The sequence below is a fragment of the Cuculus canorus genome, chromosome 16 (genome assembly GCF_017976375.1).
Source record: "Cuculus canorus isolate bCucCan1 chromosome 16, bCucCan1.pri, whole genome shotgun sequence".
In the NCBI taxonomy this organism is placed as follows: domain Eukaryota; kingdom Metazoa; phylum Chordata; class Aves; order Cuculiformes; family Cuculidae; genus Cuculus; species Cuculus canorus.
In genome coordinates, this window is record NC_071416.1 from 2,894,924 (window position 1) to 2,920,433 (window position 25,510).

The window sequence follows — 25,510 nt, forward strand, 5'->3', positions numbered from 1 at the left end:
GGGAGCTGAAGACTTGAGAGGCTGGCACAGGGATGGTCTAACGGAGAGCATGGAGTTGAGTGCTGGGAGGAGAGAGGAGCAGGGGCTGCAGAGCCGGGACAGGGGTTCGGGTACCACCTCTGTTCTCTGTGGGTTCGGTGCTGACATGATGATCCTGCTTGCTCTGAGCTCTGCTCTCCTTGGAGGGCAGGGGCTGAACAGTGGCTGCTGGAGGAGCTGCAACTTGGGGAGTAAAACCTTCCCTGCACAGGAGAACCGAGCAGCAGGAGCCACAGCTGCTGGGATTCGAGGCTGCAGCCTGGTGAGATCTCCATGATGGTGCAGAGAGGAGGCTGTGTGCCTACAGGTGCTGGAGCTGTGGGCCTGGAGGGGCACGGAGCTGGTGAAGGGTCTAGATGGGAAGTCATGAGGAGTGGCTGAAGTCACTTGGTCTGTTCAGGCTGGAGAGAAGGAGACTGAGAGGAGACCTCATTGCAGTGTGCAGCTTCCTCACAAGGGGAGAAGGATGAGCAGGCACTGAGCTCTTCACTCTGGTGACCAAGAACAAGACCCAAAGTGACAGCAGGAAGACGGAGGGTTAGTTTGGACATAGAATCGTAGAATCACCAGGTTGGAAAAGACCTCTTAGATGATTGAGTCCAACCATTCCTATCAACCACTAAACCATGTCCCTGAGCACCTCATCTACTAGTCTTTGAAATCCTTCCAGGGATGGTGACTCCACCCCCTCCCTGGGCAGCCTCTGCCAGGGCCCCATGACCCTTGCTGTGATATATTTTCCCTGACATCCAGTCTGACTCTCCCCTGGTGCAGCTTGAGGCCATTCCCCTTGTCCTGTCCCCTGTCACTGGGGAGAAGAGCCCAGCACCCTTCTCTCTACACCCTCCTGTCAGGTAGTTGTAGAGAGCAATAAGGTCTCCCCTCAGCCTCCTCTTCTCCAGGCTAAACAACCGCAGGTCCCTCAGCCGCTCCTCATAAGACTTGTTCTCCATCCCCTTCCCCAGCTTCATTGCTCTTCTCTGGACACACTCCAGAGCCTCAACATCCTTCTTGTCACAAGGGGCCCAGAACTGAACACAGGATTCGAGGTGCGGCTCCTCCTGGCCACACTGTTTCTGATCCAAGCCAAGATGCCATTGGCCTTCTTGGCCACCTGGGCCACTGCTGGCTCATGGTCAGTCACTGTCAATCAACACCCCCAGGTCCTTCTCCTCCAGGCAGCTTTCCAGCCACTCTTCGCCTCGTCTCTAGCTGCACAGGGTTGTTCTGCCCCAAGTGCAGGACCTGGCCATCCAACCAGTTTTCCACCCAGGAGAGGGTGTGCCTGTCCAGGCCATGAGGAAAACGTTCTTCACCCAGTGGGTGGTGGAGCGCTGGAACAGCTCCCAGGGAAGCAGTCATGGCACCAAAGCTGGCAATATTCCAGAAGCCAAGGCCCTCAGCCCCACAGTGGGAATGTTGGGGTTCTGCTGTGCTGGGACAGTAGTTTGACCCGATGATCCCTGTGGGTCCCTTTCCACTCAGGACATTCTGGGATTCTGAACAGCACGATGGCTTTCGGCAAAAGGCAGCCAGTGCTGGTGGGAGGGAGAGCGCGCTGTTCCCTGGTGGTTGTGAGGAGGGGAGCCGCTGTGTTCTGGTGTGGGACTGGCAACACCATGGAAACCTGGAATGTGGTGGGTTGGAAGGGACCTTAGAGCCCATCCAGTTCCACCCCCTGCCATAGGCAGGGACACCTCCCACTGGATCAGGCGGCTCAAAGCCCCATCCAACCTGGCCTGGAACACCTCCAGGGATGGGGCAGCCACCACCGCTCAGGGCACCCTGGACCCCGCTCGGCTGTTTCCGGTCAGGTCGGCCCTTTCCGGCAGAGTTCGGCCTCTTCCGGCCAGATTCGGCTACGCTCGGCTGTTTCCGTCCTGGTTCGGCTGTTTCCGTCCATGTTCGGCTATTTCCGGCCTAGTTCGACTGTTTCCGTCTGGGTTCGGTTCTTTCCGGCCGGTCCTGCCGTTTCCGGCGCAGGAGGCGATGGCGGTGCCGGTCCCGGCGGAGGCAGGGGCGGTGCGGCCGCGGTCTTTAGCCGCCGGTTCGCCCGTGGATTACATGAGCATCACGAGCTTCCCGCGGCTGCCCGAGGAGGAGGCGGCGGGCGGCGCGGCCGAGGGCGGCCTCCGCGCGCGGAAGGAGGAGGACGCGTTCCTGGGCGACCAGGACACCGGTGAGGGCGGCGGCGACCGGGGCTCCCCCCGCTCCCTCCCGCCCCCCCCCCCCAGGCTCCCCCTCTTCCCCCGGAACTCCCCCACATCATTACCCTTCCCCTCGAGGCTCCCCCCACATCATTACCCTTCCCACCGAGGCTCCCCCCACATCACTACCCTTCCCCCCCCGGGGCTCCCCCACATCATTACCCTTCCCCCGGAACTCCCCCACATCACTGCCCTTCCCCCCGGGGCTCCCCCATATCACTACCCTTCCCCCCCCGGGGCTCCCCCACATCATTACCCTTCCCCCGGAACTCCCCCACATCACTGCCCTTCCCCCCGGGGCTCCCCCACATCACTACCCTTCCCCCGGAACTCCCCCACATCACTACCCTTCCCCCCGGTGCTCCCCCACATCACTACCCTTCCCCCCGGGGCTCCCCCCACATCACTACCCTTCCCCCCCGGTGCTCCCCCACATCACTACCCTTCCCCCCGGGGCTCCCCCACATCACTACCCTTCCCCCCCGGGGCTCCCCCCATATCACTACCCATCCCCCCGGGGCTCCCCCACATCACTACCCTTCCCCCCCGGGCTCCCCCCACATCACTACCCTTCCCCCCCGGGGCTCCCCCCACATCACTACCCTTCCCCCCCGGGGCTCCCCCCACATCACTACCCTTCCCCCCCGGGGCTCCCCCCACATCACTACCCTTCCCCGGGGCTCCCCTCACACCACAGCCCTGCAGGGCTCCCTCTCCCAGCCACCGCACAGGCAGCAGGAGCTTCTAGGCTCCCACGTTCCCCAGCCCCATCGACCCTGTGGCATCCCCAATGCATGGCTGTAATAAACGCAGATGCTCCTTTGGTCCAGGAGAAATCCTTTTGCTTGTTTTTGATGGATCACATCCTGCTTGGCAGCTCAGAGACCCGTGTGTTCTCCCCGAGGGCGTGGTTCTTGGAGAATCACACCCGGCGCTGCTCCCTCGCTTGCAGGCCGATCTCTGCCTGTGGACCTCAGAAGCCTGAGGCCCGTGGTTGAACTGGTCCTGCATGCCCCTTGGTTTGGCCTCGATTTGCGCTGACCAACGGATGACATTCCCATTGCCCATTCTCATGGAATGGTTTGGGTTGGAAGGGACCTCAGAGCCCATCCAGTATCACTCCTCTGCCACGGACCGGGACATCTCCTGCTGGATCAGGGGCTCAAAGCCTCTCATCCTGCGCCATCCTCTGCTGTCAGGACAAAGCTGCCATGTGCAGGTATGCGGGAACAGCTCTTCGGAAAGCGCAAGGGCTCTTGTCAGGCACACGGAGCACGAGCAGAGATTGGAGCGGTTTTGGCTGTGCCAGTGCCCTCCTGGGCATGGGGCCTTGGTCTCTCCAGGCGCCTGCTACTGCTCTCCTGTCTATGGAAACTCCCACTCACCGCATGCATGTTGCAGAAGCCTGCCATATCACGTTATTTGCCAGACCACGGAGAGGGAACCCAAGCCTTTGGTTTCTACTACCCAGAAGATCTCATTAAGGGGAGGAAGATCCTGTTGTGCTGTCGGTGCTGGGGACGGAGCCCCTGAAGGTTCCACAGAGCCTGTGAGTGGCTCTGATTTCCGCTGTCCCCCCTGTAGCAGCTCCAGAGCTGAGGTTCCCCAAAGCCATGGTTCCGCTCAAAAGCTGCATCTCCTTCATGGCCCCCGCAGAAGCCAGGTAGGGTTTGGCGACTCCTCTTCCAGGTGTGGACATCGGTGGTGGGGCAGGCAGGCTCGCAGGCTGCTCCGTGTCCTCTGTGCTCCCAACTGACCCCGTGCAGCAGCCCTGCTGACTCCGTGCAGCACCAGCGGTCACAGAGACTCAGTGACTTGTCCAAAGCTGTGTGGGATGGCTGTGGTGGAGAAGGAAGGGGCTTCTGTGTGGGTGGAGAGGCTGGGACCTGTTTCCTCCTGCAGATGTTCGTGTCCCCTCATGCTGGGGCTGTGCCTGACATCCCTTCCCGCTGGCATCCACCTCCAGGCCAGCCATGGCTCCCACCGGAGCCCATTGCTCCCACTGTGCTCCTGCACAGACCAGATGCGCTGGAGAGGGGCTCTGTGTGTGCTCAAGAGGTGTGGGCTGGGAAAGCTGAGCCCTTCCCAGCCACACTCCTAAATCCTAGCATGATTTGGGCTGGAAGGGACCTTAAATCTCATCTACTTACAACAAGTAACAACCTTCCAGACACAGCAGGAATGCCATTAATATCACCCTGGGGAGATCCCCTGGCTGCAGGGGGGATCGCTCCTGTCTGCAGCATCACTGAAATGAAAACTCACTCCCTGCCTGGCCCCGGGAGAGCTGCACCCGGGAGGTCTTAATGTTGCAGCAAGGACAGGGCTGGCTGTCCCCGGGGAGATGCTGCTGCCAGATCAGACAGAGCGGCACAGAGTTTCCTGCTCGCTCCCTCCTCTCTTATCCCAAACTCAGGAAAGGTCCCCTCTATGGAGGGAGCTCGACATGAGCCGGCAGCGTGCGCTCACAGCCCAAAAAGCCGAACTGTGTGCTGGGTTGCATTCAAAACAGCATGGCCAGCAGGGCCAGGGAGGGGATTCTGCCCCTCTACTCCACTCTTGTGAGACCCCACGTGGAGTTCTGTGTCCAGTTCTGGGATCCCCAAAATATAAAGAACATGGATTTGTTGGAATGGCCAGGAGGCCATGGAGATGATCCAAAGGCTGGAGCACCTCTGCCATGAGGACAGGCTGAGAGAGTTGGGGTTGGTCAGCTTGGAGGAGAGAAGGCTGTGGGGAGACCTTAGAAAATCTTCCAGCCCTGAAAAAGGCTCCAGGAAAGCTGGGGAGGGGCTTTTTCCAAGGGCCTGCAGTGACAGGACGAGGGGGAATGGCTTTAAATTGACGGGGAAGATTTGGATTAGACATTAGGAAGAAATGCTTCATGATGAGGGTGGGGAGGCCCTGGCCGGGGTTACCCAGAGCAGTGGTGGCTGCCCCATCCCTGGAGGTGTTCCAGGCCAGGTTGGAGGGGGTTTGGAGTAACCGGATCCAGTGGGAGGTGTCCCTGCTGATGAATGGGCTTTAAGGTCCCTTCCAACCCAAACCATTCCGTGATTCTGTGATCTTGTCTTTTCCACTTGATGTTCCTCTTCTTCCCACTGTGGATTTGGGGGGCACTGCAGGCCCCAGAAATTTCACTCAGGATCCCTGGATGATGCCCTGAGCCACTTGGTCCCATTTGATGCCCAGATGAGACGGGCATGTCCCCACGGCTGTGCCAGCAGCTCCGTGTGCCCGGCAGTGCCCATGCTCAGCCGACATCCCTCTCGCAGCAAAGGCAGCAGCTGGAATGAGCAGAGCTTCCAGGGATCTTTCCAAGCAAAAGGGAGACTTTTTCATCCTGCTGAGTACCATTTACTGGTGGGTGGATGCCCAGCAAACCATTAACCCATTGCGTTTGCCATCTGAGAGCCGGGTGTTTGGCGAGCGGTTTGATTTCCCAGTGAGCCAGAGGAAGCCAGAAATGAAAGCGGAGCCTTTCCTGCCGTCGGAGCGGGTGGACACCCCAAGGTTTGCAGGCTTGCTGCTCTCTGCCCTCACTTTGCTGTGCTCCTGCAGAGGGTTTTCTTGTGCTCAGGCCATGTGTTTCGCTTCACCTCTGCCTTGCTCAGGCGCGTTAGCTCAAGCGTAGCTCCAAATAAAGCTGCTAGGGTTTCATTTTTATATCTTAATTTCCTCTTCTTCAGTCCTACCACATTTCAGACCTGCTTGCAAGTCAGTGCTGCGTTCAGAACCCTTCCAAACACAGCAGGAACTGCGGGCCCATCCCTGAAGACCGATGAATGGACTGAAATGGAGCAACATTCGGGGGTTTTTACCCCTCTTAGTCACCAGGGAAGTAATTTTGGAATAACTAGAGCTAAAGGAAGGGATCAGTAAACTGATCTAAAGCAGCATCTGAGCCAGGAAGTCTCTTGAGAGCTGGAATCAATAGGGAAGGTAATAGCCTTGCTGGAAGAGGCACAGTGTAATGTTAGCGCTGGGTAAACACAGCAACAAAAGCCCTGTGTTGCTCAATAACTAACACTTGTTTTCTCCCTGCTGCCCACAAAGATCCAGACTCCTTCCTGAAGTCTGCGCGTCTCCAGCGCCTGCCCTCGTCCTCATCGGAGATGGGAAGCCAGGATGTGTCCCCTCTTCGGGAGACCAGCAAGGACCCCTTTTCTGGAGACTGCAGCTGCCGGCAAGATGGGCTGACCGTTATCATCACCGCCTGCCTGACCTTCGCCATGGGTGTCACGGTGGCCCTCATCATGCAGATCTACTTTGGGGACCCTCAGGTGAGATGGAACACTGGTTTTGCAGAGCATTCTCTGAAAACAGGAGAAGCTCCTTAATTTTCCTCCTTGGCCACAGGTCAGCACTGTCAGTGCTGGTGAGCCCTGGCCAGTGCCAGTGAGACCCTGGCTGCTGAGTCTTTCTCTGTGATCCCACCTCAAATTGTCTCAAAAGCTTTGTCCTGCAGGGGTTGGGCTCGGAGAGGCGAGCTGGGCTCTGGGTGCCTGCCCCACATCTAGGGCATGGATTTGAGCAGGTTTGGGAGTGCTGCCAGGGGGTAAATGGGCAGTCCCGTGTTTCTCCAGCTGTGCTTGGAGCCAGATGTGAATGCTTTCAGAAGGCAATCCTTGGTTAAGCCATAGGCATCTTTCATACTTCTCCCCTTGGAGAGACTTTTGTGGATTTGTGTGTCCAGGCTACACCTGGAAGGATCCGAACAGTACCAAGCAGGGCAATAGCTGAAAACAGAGCTGAACCTCCTGCTAATCTGTCCCATAGAGCAGTGATAAAATGGAGAGCAGAGGCACTGTGGCCATGGGGTCATTCCTTTCTGCAGAGCATAGAATTATGGAATCACAGAATCATTAAGGTTGGAGAAGATCTCTCAGCTCATCCAGTCCAACCGTCAGCCCAACCTCACCGTGCCGGCTAAACCATGGCCCCAAGTGCCACAGCCACATGGTTTTTAACCCCTCCAGGGATGGAGACCCCACCACTGCCCTGGGCAGCCTCTGCCAGTGCTTCACCACTCTGTCAGTGAAGAAATTTTTCCCGATATCCAATCTAAACCTCCCCTGGCACAACTTGAGGCCATTTCCATTCATCCTATCCCTTGTTCCTTGGGAGCAGAGCCCAGCACCCACCTCCCCACAACCTCCTTTCAGGAGCTGCAGAGAACGATGAGGTCTCCCCTCAGCCTCCTCTTCTCCAGGTTAAACAGCCCCAGGGCTCTCAGCCACTCCCACAACCCCTGTTCTCCAGAACCTTCCCCAGCTCCGTTCCCTTCTCCGGACACACTCCAGCCCCTCAATGTCTTCCTTGGAGTGAGGGGCTCAAAACTGAACCCAGGATTCGAGGTGCAGCCTCACTGCTAAGCAACATCTCCTGCCAGCGCTGCAGCCTGAGCAGGGCTGAGGGGCACCCAGTAGCCACCATCGCCTTCTCCAAGTGCCGCCCAGCCCGGCAGAGCTGCCTTTAAGGCCACGTGAGAGAGATTGCCTTTTTTTTCCGTGTGTTGCTCTCTCCCTGGCATGCCCAGCAGCGCTGGTTGGAATGGGGGAGCCTGGCCCCACGGCTGGCTGGGATGCAGCTCCAGGGGGAGGCTGTGCAACGCAGCCCCTTCCACAGGAGTGGAAGAGTCTTTGTGCTTCCCAAGATCACTGTCTCATGCTGAGCTGCTGCAGTTTGTAGGGTTAAAACACACTTTTAAAAGCTTCCTGTGACTGCATTAGCACTGGCACTGGCACCAGGGAAGGGTAAGAACATGCTGTGCTGTTGTGGGGGTTTATTCCCATTTCCAGTGACCTCATTGCTCAGGGAATGCTGGGATAGGACAAAGGGCAACAGTTTGAAGCTGAAAGAGGGAAGATTGAGATGAGATCTTAGCAAGAAACGTTTTCCTGTGTGGGTGGGGAGGGACTTTTTACAAGATCATGTGGTGATAGGATGAGGAGAGGTGGCTTTAAATCAGAAGAGGGAAGATTCAGATTAGACATTAGGAAGAAATTCTTCACACTGAGGGTGTTGAGGCCCTGGCCCAGGGTGCCCAGAGCAGTCAGTGGTGGCTGCCTTATCCCTGGAGGTGCTCCAGGCCAGGTTGGATGGGGCTTGGAGCAACCGGATCCAGTGGAAGGTGTCCCTGCCCATGGCAGGGGGTGGAACTGGATGGGCTTTGAGGTCCCTTCCAACTCAAACCATTCTGTGATTCTGTGGTCAGAATCATTCTGTGGTCAGCTCTGCTCCAGGGTTGTGGAGGACAGGGCGAGGCATGGGCAACCAGCTTAGCGTGTCTGCTGTTGAAGGCCATCTGAGCTGGTGGCTGCGGCTGCATGCAGGGTGTGCAAGGACATGCAAGGCATGTATTAATCCCACCAGCATTTGGAGGCACTTGAAAAGCCAGACCAGCCACAGCCTTGGCACTGCCCTCAGAGCTGGGTGAAGATCTTGGTGACCCCAGTACCCAGCCTGGTCACAACCGCTCTTCTCTTCTGGCAGATCTTCCACCGCGGCGCTGTGGTCACGGATGCTGCCCGCTGCACAGCGCTGGGCATAGAGGTGCTGAACAAGCAGGGCTCCTCGGTTGACGCGGCCATCGCCTCGGCCCTCTGCGCGGGAATCGTCAACCCCCACACGTCAGGGCTCGGCGGGTAAGTGTGATCACACTGTCGTGCTGTCAGCTGCGCTTTCCCTGCCAGCTGAGACGTGGCAGCCTCTAACATCACACGGTGGACTTGTCCATGTCTGCGCAGAGACAGAGACCCTTCCTGTGCACCGAGTTGGCAGCGTGGGATAGAGACCCCCAGGAAGGGAAAAGCTGCCTCTTCCATAGCGGCTGCCAGGGAAATCTAAGCCTGAGGCCTGAGGGGGTTGAAAATGTGACCTCTGTGAGCGTGCCAGGAGCTTGCAACACCCTGGGCTCAGTCCCAGTGCTGTTAGAGACTGGGCGCTTCCCTCCATAAGCTCTACTCCTGCTGCCACAGGGGGCCAAGGTCTGATCCTGACTCCGGGCAGCAGACAGGGAGACATTGGGGCACGGGAGCCTCCTCCCAACCGTCATCGCCAGGCCAGCATCCGCGTGAGCCTGGGGTGCTCGTCTCTGCAGGAGGGCTTGGGAGTGTTGCATAAATCACCGCCACCTGATAGCTTCTCCAGGCTGCGCCACGGGTTGCTGTTGTAAGGAAAAACCCTGCTTTATTGCAAAACTGCTCCGATTAGAGACAAAATCCCATGTAGTCCCAGCCTGGCAGTGGAACAGAACCATTGACGCTGTGGCCAGGCTGGGAGGGACTGAGAGAGTTTGAGTTGTTCAGCCTGGGGAAGAGAAGGCTGTGGGGAGACCTTAGAGCAGCTTCCAGTCCTGAAAGGGGCTCCAGGAAAGCTGGGGAGGGGCTCTGGATCAGGGAGTGCAGGGAGAGGATGAGGGGGAACAGTTTTCAGCTGAAAGAGGGGAGATTGAGATGAGATCTTAGGGAGAAATGTTTTGCTGTGAGGTGGGGAGGCCCTGGCCCAGGGTGCCCAGAGCAGTGGTGGCTGCCCCATCCCTGGAGGGGTTCCAGGCCGGGTTGGATGGGACTTGGAGCAACCGGATCCAGTGGGAGGTGTCCCTGCCCGTGTCAGGGTGTGGGACTGGACAGACTTTGAGGTCCCTTCCAACCCAAACCATTCTATGATTCTCTGATCCAGCCTCGCTGCAGGCTTAACATAGGGCTGCCTGTATCCTGCACCACCCCTGGCTGGGTTGTCCTGCTCCATTCCCTAGGGAAGGGCAGCAGTGTCCCCCTGCCCCACTGGCCGGTCCTGATCACTGCTGAGCCTGGTGACCTGCTCCGATGGCCCCATTGCGCCAGGGCTGGCCTCGGCCCCAGCAACACCCCTGCTCTTCATTAAAGCTCCGCAGCAGCAGCTGTTTCAGGGACAGCTGCTGCCGTGCTGTGACCCCCATCTCTCCGCAGGGGTGGTGTGATGCTGGTCCACGACATCCGGAAGAACAAGAGCTGGGTGATTGACTTCCGTGAGGTGGCTCCCCTGGGCATTCCGCTGGAGGGGGACCTGCAGAAGGACACCAAGGTGAGGACCCATGTCCCACACCCGGTGCCTGCAGGGCTGTAGCTGGCTGCTTGCTCCAGCTCTCCTCTCCCCACAACTCTCAGGCTGAGGAGGAGATGCCTGGGGGAGCAACAGGAGGCATCCCCAGCAAGTTTGCGGATGACACTAAGCTGAGTGGAAGTGTGGATCTGCCGGAGGGTAGGGAGGCTCTGCAAAGGGATCTGAACAGGCTGGACTGCTGGGCTGAGACCAATGGCGTGAGGTTTAACAAGGCCAAATGTTGGGTCCTGCATTTGGGGCACAACAACCCTATGCAGTGCTACAGACCAGGGGAAGAGTGGCTGGAGAGCTGCACGGAAGAGAAGGACCTGGGGGTGCTGGTTGACAGCCGACTGAACATGAGCCAGCAGTGTGCCCAGGTGGCCAAGAAGGCCAATGGAATCTTGGCTTGGATCAAAAGCAGTGTGACCAGCAGGTCCAGGGAGGTTATTCTCCCTCTGTACTCGGCACTGGTGAGACTGCACCTCAAATACTGTGTTTAGTTCTGGCCCCTCACGACAAGAAGGATGTTGAGGCTCTGGAGTGTGTCCAGAGAAGAGCAACGAAGCTGAGGAAGGGGCTGGAGAACAAGTCTTACAAGGAGCGGCTGAGAGAGCTGGGGTTGTTTAGCCTGGAGAAGAGGAGGCTGAGGGGAGACCTTATTGCTCTCTACAACTACCTGAAAGGAGGTTGTGGAGAGGAGGGAGCTGGGCTCTTCTCCCCAGTGACAGGGGACAGGACAAGGGGGAATGGCCTCAAGCTGTGCCAGGGGAGGGTCAGGTTGGATATCAGAAAAAAATTCTACACAGAGTCCTCGGGCACTGGCAGAGGCTGCCCATGGAGGTGGTTGAGTCGCCTTCCCTGGAGGTGTTTAAGGGACGGGTGGATGAAGTGCTTAGGGACATGGTTTAAGGGAGTGTTAGGAATGGTTGGACTCGATGATCCAGTGGGTCCTTTCCAACCTGGTGATTCTATGATCTCTCACCGTGGGAGGACCGGGGCCCTACAGACATGGAGACTCGGGGAAAATACTTTTTTGGCTGTCCCAAAACACCTGGAGCCTGCAGGGCGTGGGGAGTAAAGAGGCATGTCCTTCCAGCAGTGGGGAGCCGGGAGAACCACAGTTCCAGTGGAGAGCACAATCCCATGTTGCTCTGCTGAATTATTTGTCCTGATCAAACTGGGTTGAGACAAGGATTGAATTTGCCTCTTTCCTTCCAAAACTTCCTATTCCCTCCTTGAGTCTGTTGCTGCAGACCCCTTCCCTCTCCTAAAGCCCATGCAGATGCTTCCTGTGTGAGCATGACTTGCCACTGGGGACCATGTCCTCATGGGAAGGAGATGACTCCTCGTTTCTGTCCGTCTTGTTTTTCAGCCAGGTCTGCTCGTGGGGGTGCCAGGCACGATACAAGGAATGCACCAGGCGCACCAGTTGCACGGGAGGTAAGACGCGAGGCTGGCCCAGGCAGGCTCTCCTCCGGCTGTGGAGGGAGCAGGGAGCACGCGAGCCCTTGCCATCAGGACCACATCCTCAGCCACCAGGCAAAACCATCTGCTAAGGGGCACTTGGTGGCTTGTGTCGTAAAATATGTTCATGTTTTGGTACGTCATTTAACAAAAGAAAGAATTCAACTTGGTCAGGTTTTCTGCAAAGCAAAGTTTTGGCTCCCAGGATAAATGTTCTCTTAGAAGCAGGCGCAGAACGATGACCTGCATGTCTGTATTTTCATTTTCTTTAGCTGGGCCCTAAGAAGCGAGGCTGTCTGATGCCCTGGTGGGACGGGGGAGAGGGATCTGAGTGACTTCAAGTGGAAAAAGGGGAGATTGAGATGAGATGAGATCTCAGGAAGAGAAGTTTGCCTGTGAGGGTGGGGAGGCCCTGGCCCAGGTTGCCCAGAGCAGTGGTTGCTGCTCCATCCCTGGAGGTGTTCCAGGCCAGGTTGGATGGGGCTTGGAGCAGCTGGATCCAGTGGGAGATGTTCCTGCCCATGGCAGGGGAGTTGGAAGGGGATGGGCTTTAAGATCCCTTCCAACTCAAACCATTCCGTGATTCTATGATTCCTTGACTTGCTCAGGGCCAAGGCCTGGCTTGAGATTTTCCTCCAGAGATGCCCCCTTGCTCTGATGTTCCTCTCTGGTACACCTCATGGAGCACTGAGATGATCCTGTGAAAAGAAACAACCCAGTGAAAGCTCAGTGCTGCTTTTGGCCACCACTGTCCCCAGAGCCTGATCTTTCAGGAGCCCCCTGACCACCAAGCTGAGCCCCACACTTGGTCCCCACTGCCCTGCCCTGCTGCACTGCTCAAAGTCACGTTTCTCCTTGTCCTTTCTCCCTTGGCAGACTCCCGTGGTCCCAGCTGCTGGGCCTTGTGGCAGGTGTCGCCCGGGATGGGTTTAACGTCACACATGACTTGGGTGAGTAGCTGATGGGGTCCCATGGGTGGCTGCTCAGCACGGAGGAGCACGCTGGCCCTTGCGCTTGGGTGCGAGGTGTCAGGGGATGTAGAGGGTTATTCCTGGGAAATTATGGCTCTTTGGATCTGGAGATTGCTGGTTTGGGGCGCTGAGCAAGGCGTGAGCTGCAGGCTGCACGGGGAGAGCGTGGTGGCAGGAAAACTGGAGCCCTGGTCAGGGGCAGATTGGAGCAGCCTGCGCTGGGCCAGCCGGGGAAGGGCGCCAGGATGGTTTGAGTTTCCTTCCCAGCTCCGCTGGGTGCACAATCCATCCTGTTTTGAAACAGGACAAGGGGCTGCAGCAAGTCTCCAACATCCCCATGGGGCGCACGGTGACCCCGGGTCTCCTGTGCATTCGTGCACTCAGGCCTTTCTGCATGTCCTCCCCCTTCTCGCCCGCAGCCAAAGCCATAAGCGAACTGAAGGACCTGAACTACTCTGACAAATTCCGGGAGGTCTTCCTGCCGGACGGACAGCCCCTGCTGCCCGGCATGTTCATCAGGCGCCCGGACCTCATGGCCGTGCTGGAGCTGCTGGGGGCGGAAGGGGTGTCAGCTTTCTACAGCGGAAACTTGACCCAGGAGATCATCTCTGAGGTGAGCCGGAGGCTTTCCAGCCACTCTTCCCAAGCCTGGAGCGCAGCATGGGGGTGTCATGACCCAAGGGCAGGATCTGGCACTTGGCCTTGTTGAATGTCTCATAATTGCTTGTGTGGCTTCTCCTGGGTGGAACGAGAGTTGGGCCATGAGCACAGCAGCAGCTGTTCTCCGACTGTTACCTCCTGCAGGGGATTTTAGGATGAGTAGAGTGCACTTCTGAAGGTCCTCCCTCATCTTCTTTATGACTCAACCACAGCAGTTGTGCAGAGGAGGGAGTTACCCGTCATGACAGTTACCAAGCCCAGTAAATTATACCTCCGTGAGTGTCTTACAGAAAGACCAAGGGTACAGCTGACCCACCATCACCTGGAATAACTAACAACAGGGTGGACATTGGATGTTGACGTTGAGGGGCTGGAGTGCGTCTGAGGAAGGGAACGGAGCTGGGGAAGGGGCTGGAGAACAGGGGTTGTGGGAGTGGCTGAGGGCCCTGGGGCTGTTTAACCTGGAGAAGAGGAGGCTGAGGGGAGACCTCATTGCTCTCTGCAGCTCCTGAAAGGAGGTTGTGGGTAGGTGGGTGCTGGGCTCTGCTCCCAAGGAACACGGGACAGTACGAGAGGCAAAGGTCTCAGGTTGTGCCTGGGGAGGCTTAGGTTGGATATTGGGAAAAATTTCTCTACTTGAATGAGTGATGAAGCCCTGGAAGTGGCTGCCCGGGGCAGTGGTGGGGTCCCCATCCTTCGAGGTGTCGTGTGGGTGTGGTGCTTAGGGACATGGTTTAGTGGTGGAGTTGGCAGTGTTGGCTTAAGGGTTGGACTCAGTGATCTTAAAGGTCTTTTCCAACCAGAACAATTCTCTGGTTGAGTGATTCCATTTGAATGCTTCCTACCCTTTAAGATAGCACGCTTGCCACCAGAGGCGAGCAGGCTGCGAGGCAGCGCCAGTCCCATCCTCACGGTTGGGCAGAATCCTCAGCACACGCAGCGGGTGGGGAGCTTTTGGAGGTGACCTGCAGATCCTCCCAGCCGTGATGAATGCTGGACCAGACCATGAAAGCCTGGATTTTCAGGGTGTCCTGAGTGTATGTCACTGGGGAGCCTGGTGCTTGGCTTGGCAGTCTCAATGGCGACTGTTTGCCCGTGGGGTGTGTTGCCCTGGGCCAGGGAACGCAGCCAGCCTTGACCCAGCTTGCTCGGTGGGCGCTGCTTTGCTCTCCCACGCAGGTCCACAGCTACGGAGGCGTCTTGGTGGAGGAGGACTTCAGCAATTACAGTGCCACAGTGGAGGATCCCGTCCACACAGTCTATCGAGGTGAACGCCAGTCACTTTGCCGTCCAATTCCAGTTAACGGTTTGCTTCACTGGGAAGAGGTGGCGACAGCATTAAAAAGAGGCAAAGTCAAAGCAGAAATGCCCTCCACAGAGTTTCCTGCTGTTGCCTCCGGACACTGATGCTTCACAGGCAGCTCAGGAGGTTTTCAGCACTTTGAATTGAGCCTGTTTGTTCCTTCACACTGACTGATGGCGTTTCAGTAGTGTCAGAGAGTAAAGATGCAACGTGACCATGCTTTGATCTGATCGTGTCCTGGGCTGCATCCAAAGCCGTGGGACCAGCAGGGCCGGGGAGGGGATTCTGCCCCTCTGCTCCGCTCTGTGAGACCCCACCTGGATTCCTGCATCCAGTTCTGGAGTCCTGAGCACAGGAAGGACATAGAGCTGTTGGAGTGAGTCCAGAGGAGGCCACAGAGATGATCTGAGGGCTGGAGCACCTCCCATACGAGGACAGGCTGAGAGAGTTGGAGCTGTTCAGCCTGGAGAAGAGAAGGCTCTGGGGAGACCTTGGAGCAGCTTCCAGTGCTGAAAGGGGCTCCAGGAAAGCTGGGGAGGGGCTCTGGATCAGGGAGTGCAGGGAGAGGATGAGGGGGAACAGTTTTCAGCTGCAAGAGAGGAGATTGAGATAAGATCTTAAGGAGAAATGTTTTGCTGTGAGGGTGGGGAGGCCCTGGCCCAGGTTGCCCAGAGCAGTGGTGGCTGCCCCATCCCTGGAGGGGTTCAAGGCCGGGTTGGATGGGGCTTGGAGCAACCGGATCCAGTGGGAGGTGTCCCTGACCATGTCAGGGGGTGGAACTGGATGGGCTTTAAAGCCCCTTCTAGCCTAAACCATTCCATGATTCTATGATTGACGCAGTGCCTAGCTAGAAGCTGGCACATAGGTTAGTGCCTACATCTGAAGACAGTTGCCAAAAATTGATCTACAAGGGAGAAAAACTTTGTTTATGAAAAGAGTTTCTGAAATGTTATTTTTTTCTAGAAATCCCTGTATTTACTCTCCTTACAGCTATAAAGTTGCAAACCCATTTTATCTCCATTCTTTTATACCGCAGTTCAGATACCATCCAGCAAGAACTGAATTTCAGATGTAAAAAAGCATTTGGGCTTCCTTCTTCCGTCATAAAGAAACAGAAAGATACAATGGCAATGTTTTGGGAAATGCTTTTCAAATCATAGAATCAAACAGAATGGTTTGGGTTAGAAGGGACTTCAAAGCCCATCCAGTTCCACCCCCTGCCAGGGGCAGGGACACCTCCCACTGTATCTGGTTGTTCATAATGCTTTGATTATTTCCCCTCGAATCTGGAAAGGTTTCCCTGGCCTCAAGGACAATAGCTTATGGGACAGTATAACAACTGGAAAGTATCTGAGAAAAGCAGCTTCATGCCTCTCTCCTTCCCTTCGCAGGGCATCTTGTTTTCAGTCCCCCGCCGCCTCATGCGGGTCCGGCGCTGATCACAGCACTGAACATTCTTGAGGGCTTTAACATCACAAGTCAAGCGTCCAGAGGGAACATCTTGCACTGGGTGGCCGAGGTAAGAGGAGATTCAACGTTTGGCTGGGTATTGTGTGCTGCTAGAGAATCATCTCTTCCTTGATTGTACAGAAATGTTTGTAGGTAATTCTGAGAGGAGAGGGAGCAAATCATAGAATCACTTGGTTGGAAAAGACACCTGGAGGTGTTCCAGACCAGGTTGGGTGGGGCTTTAAGCACTCTGATCCAGTGGGAGGTGTCCCTGCCCATGGCAGGGGGTTGGAACTGGATGGACTTTAAGGTCCCTTCCAACCCAAACCATTCTAGGATTCAGGAATGGAAACAGAAAGTAAGTGCCATCCTGGTGACCCTGTGTGGCAGCTGGCGATGCAGCTGGACCACCGAGCTGGGCTGAGCCAGCTCCTGCCAGGCAGGTTCCACCGTCTACTAACACTGCTGGATACATTCAGCTTCCCCACCAAAGTTTGCCAAACGGATGCCCTTCGGTCCTGTGCCTGCGTGTGGCCGCCTCTTGCACTGAGGGATTCCCAGGACCAGGCTTTTAGACACCTTTCTTCATAGCCTTTAGCCAACATGCCCGGAGCCCTGGTACCCCTTCCTGTTTGGAGTATCAAAAGTTGTCATCCAGAGGGACCTGGATGAGCTGGTCCTGAAGCTGCGTCCAAAGCAGCGTGGCCAGCAGGGCCAAGGAGGGGATTCTGCCCCTCTGCTCCCTCTGGTGAGACCCCACCTGGAGCCCTGCGGCAGTTCTGGAGTCCCCAAGAGAAAAAGGACATAGAGCTGTTAGAGCACATCCAGAGGAGGCCACGGAGATGATCCGAGGGCTGGAGCCCCTCTGCTCTGAGGACAGGCTGAGAGAGTTGGGGTTGTTCAGCCTGGAGAAGAGAAGGCTGCGAGGAGACCTTAGAGCAGCTTCCAGCGCTGAAAAGGGCTCCGGAAAGCTGGGGAGGGGCTTTTTACAAGATCATGGAGTGATAGGACAAGGGGGAATGGCTTTAAATTGGGAGGGGGAAGATTCAGATTAGACCTCAGGAAGAAATTCGCTGAGGGTGGTGAGGCTCTGTCAGAGGGGAGGTGGTGGCTGCCCCTTCCCTGGAGGTGTTCCAGGCCAGGTTCCTGACCAGGACCAGCAACCAGATCCAGTGGGAGGTGTCCCTGCCCATGGCAGGGGGTGGAACTGGATAGGCTTTAAGGTCCCTTCTGACCCAAACCACTCTGTGATTCTGTGATTTTCAGGGCCACTTAAATGTTTTTTTCCCTCTCTCTCTTTCTAGACATTAAGAATAGCCCTGAGTCTCGCTAGCAACCTGGGGGACCCATCTGATGATGTGTCTGTCACTCACGCTGCAGCAGACATGGTGAGGTAGGTGTGAGCCTGACGGGCATGGTGGCAGTCGCAAGATGTCTGGTTTGGATATCAATCCTGGATTTGCTCTTCTTAGCTTGCAGAGAAAGCTGACGTTTTTCTACCTCTGTTTTAGTGAGGGAAATTCAGTCCCTGAGTGTCCTCCTAGGGCTCCCTCTTCCAGAAGGATCACACCTGGTGCCACGAGGCTCTGGGAGTGCATGGTGGGATGCCCTCACACAGAGGTTTCCCAGAGCCAGCTTGATCTTGAGGGTTCCTGCCCCTTTCTTACCCTTCTAAATATTCCTTCTCAGCAGGCTGGACAAATGGCTCTCCATGTGGTGATGACCACACATGGTTTCTGGCTCTCCATTCCCCACCGTGGGCCTCAGTGCCTTTCCAGTACACCCAGAGCAGCAGAGGCCAGGCCTGGGGTGTTAGCTCAATGTCCCACCTCAGAGCCAGGTTTGGCCAGAGCCGGACCTGACTTACCCTCCTCCTGGAGGACTGGCATTCAGCCCTGGTCCATCAGGAGTGAGTTTACCACTGTAGGCAGAGCCTGGGAGGTCCCTGGCATCTGTGCCATCTTGTGTTCTTCCATCGGGTGAACTGAGGGAGGTCCCTGTCCTCAGTTTCAGCCCCTCAGGGACACACCACCAGTAGCTGTGTAGATGTTCCCCAACAGAGACCAAGAGATGTGCAGCTTCTTACGCTCATGAGTCGCTTTCCTCTTTCCCTTCCCTGTTACTGAAGTAAATCCGAAGCAAATTCCCTGCGCCAGCTGATTAATGACTCCCAGTCCTTCTCATCTGATCTCCACATGCCTCACTTCTCCGTGGAGAGCGGCCCTGCTGCTAGCCAGGTCCTGGTCATGGGACCCGACGACTTCATTGTTGCCGTTGTGAGGTAAAGGGTTTACTACTTTCCGTAATGTCCTGAGGGTGGAGCAGGGCAAAGAACGCAGGTTCGTTGGGATGGGAGCAGATGGTTTAGGGAGTGTTAGGAATGGTTGGACTCGATGATCCAGTGGGTCCTTTCCAACCTGGTGATTCTGTGATTTGGGCAGCAGGTCAAGAGAGGCTGTTCTGACCCTCTCGCGTGATCCGATCTAGAGTACTGCATCCAGCTCTGGAGTCCTCAGTACAGGAAAGACTTAGACTTATTGAAGCAGGTCAGACCTGGAGCTGCTGGGCTGCTCTCTCTGTTAGTCCTGCAACAGGAAAAATGGGGGAGATAAGATGGAGATGTGTGAGCTGGTGTTGCTCTACCTGGTGCAGTCCTACCGCCCAGGGAAACGTGGCTGGGTTGGCCTGAACCTGCTCCCTGGAGAAGAGGTGCTGGCCAGATTTGAGGACCAATGGGGGTATGGAGACAGATCCACCACAGAATCAGTTCGGTTGGAAAAAACTTTTAAAATCATCCAGTCCACCAACTGTGAACTTCACACCGCCGACACTGTCTGTAAACCCTGTCCTTAAGCACCACATCCACATTTTAAATCCCTCCAGGGATGGGGACTCCACCACTGCCCTGGGCAGCACTTGACAGCCCTTTTACAGAAGAAATTTTTTGTGATATCCAATCTAAACCTCTCCTGGCACAACTTGAGGCCGTTTCCTCTCATCCAGTCCCGTGTCCCTTGGGAGCAGAGCCCAGCACCGACCTGCCCACAACCTCCTTTCCAGGAGCTGCAGAGAGTGATGAGGTCTCTCCTCAGCCTCCTCTTCTCCAGGCTGAACAGCCCCAGGGCCCTCAGCTGCTCCCACAACCTTTGTTCTCCAGACCCTTCCGCAGCTCCATTCCATTCTCCGGACACACTCCAGCCCCTTGTTGTCTTTCCTGGAGTGAGGGGCCCAAAACTGAAGGCAGGATTCAAGACCGAGCACAGGAGGACGATCCTTTCCCTGCTCCTGCTGCCCATCCCATGGCTGATCCAAGCTAGGCGGCTGGTGGCCACTGCTGGTTCGTGTCCAGCCGCTGTCGCCCAGCACCCCCAAGGCCTTTTCCGTAGGGCAGCTTTCCAGCCGCTCTTCCCCAAGGCTGGAGCTGCATGGGGTTGTTGTGACCCAAGTGCAGGTCCTGGCAATTGGCCTGGTGGAACCTCATCCCGTTGGCCTCAGCCCATGAATCCACCCTGTGCAGATCCCAAGAGGGGAATCCTTAACATACAGGGAGGGGCAGAGGTGCTATCCGCCGTGTGGCTCGTGCTCCTCAGTACATGGAGACTTTTCACTCGTCACATCTAACCTGCCCTAAAGAAGTGCTGAAGAGTCTCTATCAAACCAAGGTAGGATGGAGAAATTTGAGCCATGAAGCCTTGAGGTGTCCATAAATCTCTAGGAGGATTTTTATGAGATTTCTTCACATTTCTTTTCAGCTCTTTGAATCGTCCCTTTGGCAGTGGAATAATAACACCCTCTGGAGTGCTCCTCAACAGCCAGATGTTGGACTTCTCCTGGCAAAATAGAACAATGAACCACTCCATTCCCAGGCCGGTAATGAAGGACGTGACAAATCCTTTATTTGAGTTCTCTGTACCATCTTTTTCAGTTTTATTCCCATCTCCACCATAGGGGGGCTACTTAATTCCTTATTAATAACTGAGAGAGCACAGTCTGTAGAGAGCTCCTATTTTTTCATTTATATGAGCCACTGAAACAGTGTAAACAGAGGCTTTGTGTGTATCGGTTATCATAATGCAGTTTTATCAAAGGACAGTGCCCATCTCAACTGTGCAAGGAAACTGCATTCCAAATGTGCTTTAAAGCAACTATCCTTTTCACTTGAATTAAGGACTCTTGATGAATTGCTGCTCTGCAGGTTTAAAGGTAACAGCAGAAAAAAAAGTCCTTCAGGTCTTGGAAAGAAGTAATCACAGAGCAGCACCGGTGGCTTCCAGCACTGCCTTGTCTCTCCTCGCCATGTGCTGTAAAACCCGTCCCACCTGTCCTGTAGAATCGTAGAATCCTAGAGTGGTTTGGATTGGAAGGGACCTCAAAGCTCATCCAGTGCCATGGGCAGGGACACCTCCCACTGGATCCGGTTGCTCCAAGCCCCATCCAGCCTGGCCTGGAACACCTCCAGGGATGGGGCAGCCACCACTGCTCTGGGCAACAGGGACAAGGAAGGGATGAGCAGCTCCATATGCCTCCTGTAAGGCAGCCATGGCGTGGAACGGGCCTGGTCCTGTTCCTCTCAGAGAGCGTTATCGTAGCAGCATAGATGTCAGCCTTGCAGAACCAGCCAAGGGCAGCTGCTGGCTGAAGCATAAGTGAGATGTTAACCTGTGCAACCCAAACGCCGGCAAAGCCTGAGCTGCCTTGTTGAACTTTTTCAGCGTGTCTTCTCTTCAACTGCAGCAAAATCTCCTCCAGCCTCGGAAACGGCCCCTGTCCTTCCTGCTGCCCACCATCGTGAGGCCGTCCGAGGGGATGTGCGGGACGTACCTGTGTCTGGGAGCCAACAACGGGGACAGAGCCTTGAGCAGCATCGTTCAGGTCAGTGCTGTGTGTGGGCGCTCTCAGAGCAGGGTTTGAGCTCGGCGCTGAGCAGGTCCCATCCTGCAGGACAGGTGTTCCCTCCCCACTCTCCTGGGCTATGTGGGAACTGTTGGCCCTAGGATGACCGGTTCAGTCTTAGATGTCACCAGTTCCACATAATGGAACTCTCTAAGAGCTACTGATTTATTTTCAACTCTCTAAGAGCTACTGATTTACTGCACTTGCCCCTTTCCTGGTGGCACCGCTCAAAACTGTAGAGGAAAAGCATCTTGGCAAAATCTCTACAGGTTTTGTGTCATTCTCAGACCTGGTCAAAGCTCCTCTTAAGGATCATTAGGAACAAAAAGAAGCATTTTGTATTCCGAGAATGGTGGGAGACTGGCAGCCCTCTAGCCCTTTTCATTATGAAAAGCTCCTTTTAGTGCATTCCTGACTGAATTCCTGCTCAGCGCTCGCTGTAACTTGGGCAGCTCCTCCTAATTTATGATTTGTGCTGAGGTGAAGTACCTGTGTACAGCTCGCCTGCATGCACCACAGCAACGGATCGCTAAAAATAAAGGCTCAACTGAGGTTGCCTCTCATTTTCCTTACCTTTTGGAGGCCATTATTCAGAGCAAAACTAAAGCCAACCATTGCTTCCCAGTGCTTTGCTTGGAGAAGTCACATGCTGAGCTTTTGGCTGGAACAAACACATATTTAGAGATGACATCGCGTTCTGGACTCACTGCTCCACCTAATAGAGCAAAAACCGTGTGACAAAAAGCCTGTGCAGTGCTGAAAAGGCACCGCTTTCCCACCAACCACACACAGGCTATGTATCAAAGATCTCTTTGTATGTGCGAAAACCCACATCAGTTCATGCAGTTTGGTAAACAGTTCAAAATCTTTTCCCATTGCACCTGCAGATATTGGAGCCTCCTACTAGAGGGATGCTTGGGAAGGTGGCTTCTCCCATTCTCATTACTTTATTATCAAGGATCTTTATTCTCTTGCAGGTTTTGGTGAACGTTTTGACACTCAACAAGAATCTGAGTGAAAGTTTGGCACTTGGTCGGCTTCACCCGCAGCTTCAGTCCAACACCTTGCAGGTTGACAGTGAGTATGGACACAAATGCAGCGGGTTTAGAACAGGAGCAGCCAGCCCAGCACACAGCTGGCAGTGCTCCAGGGTCCCCAGTGGGTGCAGAGGGTTTGGGGAAAGACAAAACCCAGCAACGTAAGCTTCTTCAAAGCTTGGAGCCCTTGCTGAGCCCCTTCTCCCTCTTGTCTTGGGAATGGTCTCCAGCCCCTCCAATACCACCTCTCCAAACTCTTTCAGGTGCTCCTCCTGAACCCTCCCTCTCTCCCAGTATACCTCATAGAATCATGGAATCACTGAGGTTGGAAAAGGCCTCTCAGCTCACCCAGCCCAATCATCAGCCCAGCCCCACCGTGCTGGCTAAACACTGTCCCCAGGTGCCACAGTCACCCCTCGGGGATGGGGACTCTCCCATTGCCCTGGGTAGCCGGTTCCAGGGCTTCCTCACTCTGTCTGTAAAGAACTTTTTCCTAACAGCCAATCTAAACCTCCCCAGCACAACTTGAGGCTGTTTCCTCTCTTCCGGTCCTTTGTTCCTTGGGAGGAGCCCAGCACCCACCCTACTGCAACCTCCTTTCTGGCAGTTGTAGAGAGCGATAACGTCTCCCCTCAGCCTCCCCCTGGGAGCAGACTTATCCTGTCCTTAAAACTTTCTGGCACTCTGCTCTAATGCCATTGAGGAATCCAAATAAACAAGATTGCAACCACAGCTTCAACCAGTTGTGTCCTGAAAGCCAAGAGGTCTTCATACGCTTTATTACCACTGGCATAAAGGATATTCTTTCACTTTCCAGTCCATGTCCCTCGACTCCGCCAGAAAACATGACAAAGCTCATGACAAAGCTTGTAGCTTGACCAGTGCTGGAAATGCAGTGACAATGCCGACACTGGAGATGTGCTGCCAGCTCTTCTCCTTGGCGTTGCAAGTCTTGGTCTAGTTGGGTTTTTTCACAAAGCCCTATACCTTCAGAAGGTCATAATTTGTGGGGTTTGGACATTTGTCATCAAGGAGATCTATGAAATATATGCCCAATGTTTATAGCTTCAATCACTGTGGGGGTTTGTGTGCCTGCTCGGTTTGTGCAGCTGCATCCCCGGCTCCGCATCCGGGGGCATTTCTACTCGTAGAGAAATGACAGAGCACCACATAAACAAAATAAAAGCAGAAGAGCAAGCAGCCTCAGATCAATGGTTGGAAGATTGAAAATATGGGACAGGGAAGTGGGGAGGCTTGTCACAAAGGTTGTCATCTGGCAACTTGTTTTACTGTCGTTACTTTGGAGCTTCCTTGCATTTTGGCTCATAGCTGTCAATACTTTTATTTGTAAGCAAGCTCTTCAGAGCGGGGACTGCCTGGTGCCAGTAATGCATTTCCCCCTCTTTCCAAAGAGGAGGATTTTCCACATCTTTAAATGCTCTTCTGGATCCTCACTGCCCTGCTCTGAGCAGCCTTTGCTGCCGAGAGCTGCTGGGCCGCCCCTCAGTGTGGGGAACGCTGCTCCTTCTTAGCCACTGGGTGCCTTCCGAAGGGGCTGGAGTGGCTCCTTTCACACTGGAGAGTGCAGCAGGGTGAGGACAGGGCTTTGCCTCAAAGGCAACAGCAGTTTCTGATACAAAGTCCTCTTTTAAAATCCCTACAGGTGAGTTTCCTGAAGAAGAGATTGAATTCCTCATAGCCAAGGGCCATCAAGTGGAAAAAGTCCAAGTGGTCTCCCTAGTTCACGGGGCCAGGAGAACCAACACTTTCATCCTCGGCCTGAAGGACCCCAGGAGCCCGGATGCTGCTGGAGCCACGATATTGTAGCACCTCCTGGGTGATGTGTTCGCAGGACCAGGCGTAGAGAAATCCCCCCGAGGGCCGTGCATGTTCCGAAATGGCCCCTTCTCCATCCCCAGGGCGGGAGCCCTGCGTGCACACTGCTGAGTAGGTGTTCTGCACTCCCCACCCAGGACGACACGGGCGGAGGCAGCAGCACCGACACACAGCGCTCTGAGGGGTTTTCTTTTATTTTTAAGTTATTTGAACCACAAGCCGCCCACTCCTCATCATAGGAGTGCGGGGAGCACACTCTTCTTTTGGCAGAGCCTTGCTAGTAATGGGGTCTGTTCAAAAGCCCAGTTCACAGAATGCTTTTAGTTGGAAAAGACCTTTAAGGTCATTGAGTCCAACTGTCGATCCAGCCCTGCTAAGTCCGACACTAGACCATGTCCCCAAGCACAACATCTACTTGTCTTGCTCCAGAGATGGAGACTCAACCACTGGCCTGGGCAGACTCTTCCAATGCTTGACAACCCTTTCAGTAAAGAAATTCCTCCTAATATCCAGTCCAAACCTTCCCTGGCACAACTTGAGGTGGTTTCCTCTCATCCTACGGTTTGTCCCTTGGAAGCAGAGCCCAGCACCCACCTGCCCACAACCTCCTTTCCAGGACCTGCAGAGAGCGATGAGGTCTCCCCTCAGCCTCCTCTTCTCCAGGTTAAACAGCCCCAGAGCCCTCAGCTGCTCCCACAACCCCTGTTCTCCAGACCCTTCCCTAGCTCCATTCCCTTCTCCAGACACACTCCAGCCCCTCAGTGTCCTTGTAGTGAAGGGCACAAACCTGAACCCAGGATTCGAGGTGCTGGCTCTAGCCAGCATCTTCATTTTAGGGAGCAAAGGACAAACCAGCTGATGACACTACTGTCATCTTCGTCTCCCTGTCTTTCCCAAGTTCGTTCTTTGCCCCCTGTGAAGCCTCATTACTGCAGCCTAATGGAACATGTGTAGGTGCCTGGAGCTGGGATATCGGAGCATCCTTTAAACCCCGAATGCTCAGCTGATTTTCCCAGCGTGCGGCCTCCTCTGTTGGTTCCTCTTCTCACATCGCTGCATACCTTAAGTGTGGGAATCAACCCTTTGAACCAAGTCACTGCACAGACTCACTGCCCATCAGGTTTTGTAACCAGGGCCATGGTTCTAATAACGTGTGGACGCCCCAGTTTCCTTAGAGAGGTTCAGTCTCCTCCAGGGTGAGTTTAAGCTTGGTGGTAGAGGGCTTCATTCCCTTGGATACTCTTTGGAGCTCTCTGTGCCCCACAGACTCCTGGAATCCACAGCTCACGGACTGCAAACCACACGTTCGGGGCTTCCCTTCCACTCCCTTCTCTCAGGCTGCTCAGAAAACCTGAGTCCTGTAATGCCTACAGAGAGGCTTGGGATTTTCCACTTGCTGAATTCCTGCCTGTGCTTCAGCTCTGTATTTTGATACCGGCGGCTATACTGGAAAAGGTGAAGGGAGTGAGAGAAAAGGTACAAACCAAACCCCAAGAAAATTCTCTGTCCGTAGCACATGAAATCTTAGAATCCTTCTGCATTTCTTGTCTGAAGGAGAGAGAA

The 25,510-nt window shown here is 55.2% G+C and overlaps 1 protein-coding gene across 9 annotated transcripts; it reads left to right on the forward strand.

The window, feature by feature from the left end:
- Positions 1-1,949: 1,949 nt before the first annotated feature.
- On the forward strand, positions 1,950-24,136 carry GGT7 (gamma-glutamyltransferase 7). Of its 9 annotated transcripts, none has more exons than XM_054081603.1 (17): positions 2,078-2,218; positions 3,199-3,909; positions 5,936-6,188; positions 6,303-6,529; positions 8,742-8,893; positions 10,199-10,313; positions 11,707-11,774; positions 12,675-12,748; positions 13,189-13,382; positions 14,609-14,696; positions 16,124-16,251; positions 17,486-17,574; positions 18,310-18,462; positions 19,934-20,051; positions 20,916-21,053; positions 22,052-22,151; positions 23,775-24,136. In XM_054081603.1, the coding sequence occupies exons 4-17, from the start codon at positions 6,362-6,364 to the stop codon at positions 23,936-23,938; spliced, it is 1,749 nt and encodes a 582-aa protein (XP_053937578.1). In that variant the 5' UTR covers positions 2,078-2,218; positions 3,199-3,909; positions 5,936-6,188; positions 6,303-6,361; the 3' UTR covers positions 23,939-24,136. The 9 variants fall into 9 exon arrangements, 8 of the variants coding, with proteins under 8 accessions (XP_053937574.1, XP_053937578.1, XP_053937579.1 ...); XM_054081604.1 differs by having other exon boundaries at positions 3,199-3,465; positions 3,590-3,909; positions 5,936-6,529; XM_054081602.1 differs by having other exon boundaries at positions 5,936-6,529.
- The last annotated feature ends 1,374 nt before the right edge of the window (positions 24,137-25,510 follow it).